The 8151-nt window shown below is 59.5% G+C and overlaps 1 protein-coding gene across 1 annotated transcript; it reads left to right on the top strand.

The window, feature by feature from the left end:
* The first annotated feature begins 6 nt into the window (after positions 1–6).
* Positions 7–4573, top strand: SHC2 (SHC adaptor protein 2). The gene is made up of 12 exons (XM_010724934.3): positions 7–244; positions 816–886; positions 1182–1242; positions 1417–1536; positions 1635–1688; positions 1895–1946; positions 2103–2229; positions 2339–2504; positions 2587–2653; positions 2765–2917; positions 3013–3314; positions 3390–4573. Exons 1-12 carry the CDS (start codon positions 71–73, stop codon positions 3516–3518), a joined length of 1476 nt encoding a protein of 491 aa, XP_010723236.1. The 5' UTR covers positions 7–70; the 3' UTR covers positions 3519–4573.
* The last annotated feature ends 3578 nt before the right edge of the window (positions 4574–8151 follow it).

Raw genomic sequence — 8151 nt, 5'->3', positions numbered from 1 at the left:
CACGTCCAGCCTGGCCGCCGTGCTGGGAGCCTGCGAGCCGGGCTGCTCGGCTCCGTGCTCGCTGCAGGTGATGAGCCGGCTGCGCGGCGGGGCCGGGGCCGCCAGGAAAGCGGCGAGGGTGGAGGGAGCCCGACCGGCCGGGGATGAGTGGAACCGCAAAGGCAGCTTCATCAACAAGCCGGCCCAGGGTTGGCTGCATCCCGACGAGCGGGTGCTGGGTCCCGGCGTCTCCTACATCGTCAGGGTAAGTAAGTGCTGCCGGCCCCGCTCGTCTCTGCTTGGTGTGGGAAGGCGTGAAGCCACAGGCACGCGGGGCTCAGGGCAGCTGGAAGCTCCCTTTGCTCACTCCTTCCTGTGATACAGTCCCAGACTCCTGAAAGACTGGGCATGACTCCTCTGTCCTGGGATGGGCATAGTAGGGAGCCCCTGTGAGAGCCGAGCAGTGCTGTGCTCTCATGGCATGCATCCCAGGGCCTGGATGCTGCATGGTGGGAGCCCATTGCCCAGCATCACCTGGGTCTCCATCCTCAGTGCAAGGGCAGCAGAAATGGTCAGTGGGCCCAGAGGCCTGTGGCCTTGTTCTGGACCAACCCAGCCCTGCTTGGGGCTGAAGCCTCAGTTTTCCCCATCCACATGCTCATCTCGGTGGGTATGGGGTGCTGGCAGCCATCCACTGCTACACAAAGAAGAGGGGAGCAGCTCTGGAGCTGGTGCCAAAAGGGGCCCTTGTCCCTGATACCTGGTTCCTCTCCATCACCTGCATGGAGCTGGTGATAATCCTTGAGGTTTCTCTGACTTCCCATCCCATCCTGCAGTACATGGGGTGCATCGAGGTGCTGCGCTCCATGAGATCCCTCGACTTCAACACACGGACACAGGTCACCAGGTAGGATATGCAGAGATGGGGGGTCAGGGCTGAGGCTGGGAGGACCCCCTGTCCTGTAGGGGCCACCCCACATGCTGAGACTGAGGCAGCAATGCAAGCATTGGATCAATAGGTGGAAAGAGGAGAAGGGAGGTGGCCCCAGTGGGGATGACGTACCACCAGCCCTGTGACACTGGGGGAGGCTGGGGGACGTTGTGGCTGCTCAGGGATGATACTCCCAGAGCTATGGGAAGGGAAGCAGCCAGGAAATGGCTGGGATCTGCAGTGATAATGCTGTGGGACTTGGGGCTTGCAGAGAAGCCATCAACAGACTGTACGAGGCAGTGCCGGGTGTGAAGGGCATCTGGAAGAAGAAGGTGAGTTTCCACCTGAGCCCATCCCTCTCTGCTTTCTTAGGGACTGGGTTACAGGCAGGGTGCTATGGCTGATCCCAGTGCAGAACCTGGGGTGCTGGGCACTCTATGTCTTCCCCACCCCATAAAGGCTCTCTTGAAGGGCAACGTCACCCCTGTGCTCCTGTCCCCCATCAGGCTCCCAGCAAAGCCCTTTTTTCCATCCTGGGGAAGAGCAACCTCCGCTTCGCAGGCATGAGCATCGCTGTCAATATCTCCATTGATGGCCTGAACCTCATGATCCCTACTACACGCCAGGTGAGAGCCAGGCATCCCGGCCCTCTGCCTCCAACCTCAGCTTTGAGCCGGGTGTTGGTGGCCTCCAAATGTAACCCCACTGTGGTCGTGCCCTGCAGATCATCGCCAACCACCACATGCAGTCCATCTCCTTTGCCTCCGGTGGGGACATGGTGAGGCTCTCATGTCCCGGCCCCACACTCAAGGAGCGGGGACATGGGGCTGCCCATCCCATGGTGGGGCCAGGCTGAGCCAAAATTCAGGGACAGCCCAGTCCTTGGGGCTGGGGCAGTCAGGGCTGAGTCTGGTACTGGCAGCCTCAGCCCCGCTCTCCGCACAGCAGCAGGACATGAGCCCCAAACACCCTCTGTGTCCCCAGGACACCACGGACTACGTCGCCTACGTCGCCAAGGACCCCATCAACCAGAGAGGTGATGCTGATCCCTAGGGCACAGAGAAGGGATGAGCTGGGCTGGAGGAGGGCACCTCTCAGTGGGGTGTGAGGGGCAGCTGGGGGCTTTTTGAGGAGCTGCTGCGAGCCTGAGGGAAGGCTAAAGCCATCTGTCCATTCGCCTGTCTGTTTGCAGCCTGCCACATCCTGGAGTGCTGCGATGGGCTGGCACAGAGTGTCATCAACACGGTGGGACAAGCCTTTGAGCTGCGCTTCAAGCAGTACCTGCACAGCCCACCCAAGGCAGTTGTACCCCCAGACAGGTAGGACTGGAGCCCTTCCATTCCTTTCCATGCCACCCGTGCCTTGTCCTTGCTAGGAGCGGGGCTGGGCAGTGTGTTCCCAGCTGCCCCTGCTTGCGTTCTGCACAAGGGTGCTGGGGATGGAGGAGTCAGCATGGGGGGAGGACGATGAGGCGGCCGAGCATGATTACTACAACAGCATCCCTGGCAAGGAGCCACCTCTGGGGGGGCTGATCGACTCCCGCCTGCAGCACAGTGCATTCCCCGGCCGCATCCGCGTTCAGCCTTCTCACCAGGTGAGCCCTGGAGCCACTGCTAGCCTCACAGTGAAGGCTCAGGGTCAGTCCCCCCAGTAACATTGCTGTCTCCTGTTCCCAGGGTGGGTTAGCACTCAGACGAGAGCTATCGAACCAACCAGGACAGCCCTGGGACCCAGAGAACCAGGGTGGGTACCACTGAGGGAAATATTGGTGCTGGTGGCATTGAGGTCCCCAGAAGGGCTGTGGAGGGGACTCTGCTCCCAGCTTATGCAGGTGGTGATGCCCAATCCCTGCAGGCCAGTCCTGCGATGGGTATCTGCAGGCAGATGGGCACCCCCTGGTGCCACGGGACTATGAGGAGCACATGTATGTGAACACACAGAGCCTGGAATCGGATGCCACTCATGCAGTGCCAGAGGAGAGCCCCAAAAAGGACCTTTTTGACATGAGTAAGGTGATGGGCTGGGGTCGTGGGGTATGCTGTGCTCTGGTCTGCCCAGCCCCATGCTCCAGAGCAGTGATGTTCCCCATCTGGTCCCTATAGGGCCTTTTGAAGATGCCCTGAAGCTCCACAAGTGCATTGCTGGGAGCAACGTCAGTCCACCCATCGAGGACCAGTGGCCGAGTCCCCCCACGAGGAAGGCTCCCATTGCCCCCACAGAGGAGCAGTTGAGACGGGAGCCATGGTACCACGGGAAGATGAGCCGACGGGATGCTGAGAAGCTCCTGCAGATGGATGGGGACTTCTTGGTGAGGGACAGTATCACCAACCCAGGGCAGTACGTTCTGACGGGCATGCATAGTGGGCAGCCCAAGCACCTGCTGCTGGTGGATCCCGAGGGAGTGGTAAGGGCAGGGTGAGGGGGTTGGGGGGCCTGGATAGCTGCCGGGAGCTTCAGGGATGCTATACCCATACCCCAGGTGAGGACCAAGGATGTGCTCTTTGAGAGCATCAGTCACCTCATCAGCCACCACCGGCAGAACGAGCAGCCCATCGTGGCCGCCGAGAGTGAGCTGCACCTCCGCCAGGTTGTCCAGAGGAAGCAGTGATGCCAGGGGGTACGTGAGCCCCCACCCCGCTCCCCTGGCACCGATCTTGCCCTAGCCTTAGGCAAAGCCAGGGCTCCTCTGCACTCCCCTCCTCTGTTAGTGCCTGTCTTCTGGAGACAGTCAAAGGCCCTCAGGGTCAGCATCCCTGCCCCAGACCCCAGCAGGACCTCATGGTCCCCATCCCTAAGGGGCTGTGCTGTCCCTCTGTTGTCCTCCCCCCACACTGCCTTCTCTCCATTATCCACATGGGACCCCTTGCCCAGAAGGACACACAGATGTTTATTCCATGTGCATTGGCAAAATGCTGCCTGGGATGAGGGATATCTGGAGGCAACGTAGGAATGTGCTGGGGTTGAAGCATCCTGTGCTGCCAACGGGGCTGCCCTGTGCCCTCTGCCCTGGACGTTGCTGTTCCCATACCCAGTGCTGCTGCTGCATCCCAGCACAAAAGACATGGAGCCAAGGGGAGGGGGCAGTGGCAGGAGCATCATCCCAGGGCTCATGGGCTGGGATAGGTCGTGCAGTGTACATGTGTACACGTGTGTGTGCATGTGCAGGTATGTGAGGGGCTGCTGGAACTCCAGCCCCCACCCACTGAGCTGTGCCTCTCAGCCAGCACTGCTGCTCAGGACCCAATTCTTGCCTCAGTCCCCGCTCTCTACAAGGACATTGGGGGCCCTGCCATCTGTGGGGACTGCATCTCTGCTGGGGCTTTGCCTGGCAGGGCTCGGCACAAGCATCTCTCAGAGCTGGTGCTGCTGGGTTTTCCCATTGGTTCCAGATTTCCAGCTGTCTTCTCTCCATGAGCTCACATTGCCCCTGGAGCCCCGCGTGGCCCTGACGAGGGGGCCAGGATGGAATCTCCGTGGGGATGGCACGGGGCAGCAGTGAGCCTGCAAGGCTGGGGCTGGCAGGGGGAAAAGCATCCCCAGTCCTGAGCCCCTACCTGGCTGGAGCATTGGAAGGTTTTTATGACATTCACCATCCCGTCTCTCGTCACTCGGCACGGGTTCATTGTTTCGATTACATTTCTAATTAAACCTGGAAATGAGTAAGTTCCATGCTGTTCATGCTGCCCCAGGCACGGTGCTAGCAGGGGAGAGGGCTGGAGGCTGCCAGCTTCTGTGTTCAGTAGTGCCAGCACAGAGAAAGGGATGAAGATGGGGACACAGAGGGTGCCAGGTCGACTTCTGCATCACCATCAGCTCCTGACTGGTCCCACATTTGTGGCTGCACTCTGCAATCAGGCATCTCCTGCAGGCACACATCACCTCTGAGCTCCAGCATCTCCTCCTGGGGCCAGGCTGGCTGGATACTGTCAAGGTGTCTGCTGCAGCCTTGTCTCACGCTACGGCCAGGCTGGCATCAGAACAGAGCCGTCGTTCATCACCTGCTAATGACCACTGACAAGTGGCTGGGAGCGGGAGCTGAGCCCGTGCCTGACTGTAGCTCCTGGCTGTGCTGCGTGGCCAGGTGATAAAAAGACATTTGCTGGAATTGCTATAGGCAGGAAAATCCCTGCCTGAGCTCGGAAGCTGCCAGATCCTGAGCATGTAAGGCTGTCAGAGCTAGCAGCAGGGCCAGGCAGCCAGGGGGTTTGTTCCCCACGGCAGTGTGTGCTCAGCCCCAGCGGGCTCTGGTGCAAAGCATGGGCTGGGTATGGTGCAGTAGCAGTGAGCTCCAGGCAGGCTTTGAGACCACTTCCAGCACTGACACCTGGGGGGGTCCCCATTAGGCACCTTTTGCCTGCTGTGCCAGTGCTGGGCCTGGAGGAGTAGGATCACTGGTGTGGTCCCTCTGGGAAGGGTCAGCACTTCGTAGGGCAAGGCTTATCTGGATGACTCAATGAATATCATCATTGCCAAATAAAGCCCAGTAATGAATGTGTAATTTTCCATTGATAGTCAAATACCTACAGGGATGTAGCGCTTCTATCTCAGCTGCTATTTTTTGTCATGTAGTAATGTGTCTGCAAAGATAATTGCACCGTTCCCTCAGTAGCAGAGGCAGGAAAAGGCAGAGAGAGCCCCTGCTTTCTTCACTGTTGGAGGACCAGCCTGTGCCTCACATCAGCTGCTGCCTGAGATGCTGTGAGCCTGGTGGGGCTGGCACATCATGTTTGAGGGGGTTTAGGCTCTTTGCATCTCTTGTCCATACTGATTGCTGCACCAGAAGCAGAGCATACCCTCCTCCCCCCCCTCACCCCAAGCCTCCCAGCCCCAGCACGCAGTCAGGGCTTTGTGGTGTGGGGAGATGAGCTGAGAGCTGCGCAGCTCTTGAAAACAGAAAACAATTAAATCTGAGCCCTTTACCGAGTTAACTACGGACATGAATAATGCAATCAGAGCGTCAGTTCCCCAGGAGTGCTCGGATCTGAAATTGAATTTCTGCCGGGCGGTGGGGAAGGAAGGTTCGCTGCCGTGAGCATCTGCCCCGGTGTGAGGAAAGGGGGGGAGGTGAGTTCTGCTTCCCATCCTCCAGCAGGTGGTAGCACGCTGCCGGCTCCGCATCCCCAGCTCTGCCGTGTCCCAACGCTGTCGCCGTCCCCGGCTCCTCCGTGGCTCCAACCAGAGCTGCTGCGTTGTGCCCGTGCATTGCCGGATGCTGCGCCCTCCAGCCTGGCACGGAAACCGACCCTTATCCATCTCTGTGTCACCTGTGTCACGCTGCCTGGGGAAGGCATGGAGCCCTGAGAGCTGTTATCCCAACCCCATGATGATGCAGGGGGGAGACAGGAAGGGCAAAGCATCTCTTCCAGCTCTGCAGCGCTGTGTGTGATGGTCTGGAAACACTGGAAACCTCTTTTTCTCCCAACCCTGCAAGCATTTATTCCCTGCCCGTCTCTATCTGTGGTCTGGCACCTCCCTCTCCATGCAGTGTCTGTGGCAACGCAGCGCTGGGGGTGAGAGCTGGTCCTGAGCCCAGCAGAGCTGGCTGGCAGTGAGGGCAGCCCAGGCACAGCCTGCATCCCCGATGTGTGACCCTGCACCGTGAGCACGAGATCCCCGCTGCTTTCCCTTTGCTGCAAACCGGGAGATCCGTGAGCTCTCTGTGGTTTTGCCCATCGTTGCAGCCCCGCTTCTACCCCAGCACCGCAGAGCTGCTCCCCTTTTTATTTGCTGCAGGGACTGCTGGTCCCAAGCGGAGCATGCGGGCAGGGCTGGCCCCGCTCCAGCTTTCTTTGTTATCTCCGAGGAACTCAACCATTTCTGCGCCTTGTTTACCTCTCGTTGTACATGGGTGGAGGAAAGGTAAACACCAGCCTTTTGTTCACCAGCTCTTTTTCCTTGAGCCTCTTCCTCCTCTCCCTGTCTCCATTCACTTCCCCTCTCCCAATGCTGAGCCCTAAGAACATCCACAGTGCTGCCATTCCCCCTCTCCAATGCTGCCCCAGCCCAGACTGCTCCGTTGGAGGACCCTTCATGCTCCGTTTGCTTGGCCCAGTTGCTTCTCCCAGATCTGCCCCTGCAGTGGGTAATGGACTGCTGTTCTGAGCAACCCATTCCCGGGTGAAAACCTGCAGTTTGTCAGAGCTCCCCACTGGGCAGAGTGAAAATCAAAGTGTCTGCCCTGTCAGGGAGCACTCACATGGCAGAGGGGCACATTGGGGAAGCCAGGCCGTGTACAGAAAGTGCAGGGCAAAAAGCTTTCTGAGAAGGAACTGTTGCCCTCCCGGATCCCAAGCAACATCTCCCTCACTATGTTTATCAGAGATGGATGCTGGCCCTTGGTCTGTCCTCTCTTCTCAGCTCACAGTGTGGATGCAGAGGGAGTTGAGAACTCTCACCCTTTTCATGGTGCTTGGCTGCCACGATCCACATGCAATGAGCTCACCAGGCCAGGCTTTCACTTCTGATGATTATACCCACCCCTGTGCTGCTGCTGTGGGCTGTTTACAGGGGAGAAAGGAGCCCTCCTTCCTCCTAGCAGCATCCCTGGGCAGGAGGAGCCACTGCTGGCCCCAACCATGCCCCACCCTGCTTGGAATAGCTCTGTCCCCAAGGCTGTCAGTCCATGTGGCACTTGTCTGGAGCTCATCCTCCCGCTCTGAAGATCTCCTGCCCTCCCCCTATTGGCTGCAGCAATGCTCGCTGGGTTCTGCTGATGATTTTGCCCTGGTGTCCCCAGCACTACCTGGGCCGTATCCCACCCAGGCACTAGAGAAACGTGTGACAAGTGGCATTGCCTTCCTCCACTCCTTCCAGCCACGATATTAAACCACCTTGAGCTCTGAGCCGCCTTGGAGTGCTGTTGGCTTTGTTCAGCGCCTTGATGAACTCGAGAGCTTGGAGGGGGGGAAAGCACCGGGCTGACAGCGGGCTCCACTCCGTGCTCTTGAGGTTCTCCGGGTGGGAGGGAACCGGGGGCACCACGGGGCTGCTGTGTCCGGTCCCACTCCACTCACGGTCCCACTCATGGCTACACGGCGGAGTGTCCCGGGACCGGCGGGCATGCCGGGTCATGAGGGGCAGAGTTAGGTCCCGACCCGACTCGTCCCGGTGCTCAAGGCTTCCCTGCGGCTCCCGGCAGCATCACTCGGGGTGCCCGGTGCGGTGCTGGAAATGTAGGGGCGCAGCGCTCGGAGGATTACGGCGGCGGCGCGGCGGGGAGCGGCGGGGCCGTATAAAAGCGC

This window comes from Meleagris gallopavo, chromosome 30 (assembly GCF_000146605.3).
Source record: "Meleagris gallopavo isolate NT-WF06-2002-E0010 breed Aviagen turkey brand Nicholas breeding stock chromosome 30, Turkey_5.1, whole genome shotgun sequence".
NCBI classification, from domain to species: domain Eukaryota; kingdom Metazoa; phylum Chordata; class Aves; order Galliformes; family Phasianidae; genus Meleagris; species Meleagris gallopavo.
Note: the sequence above shows the minus strand (reverse complement) of the source record. Positions and strands in the feature narration are given on the sequence as shown.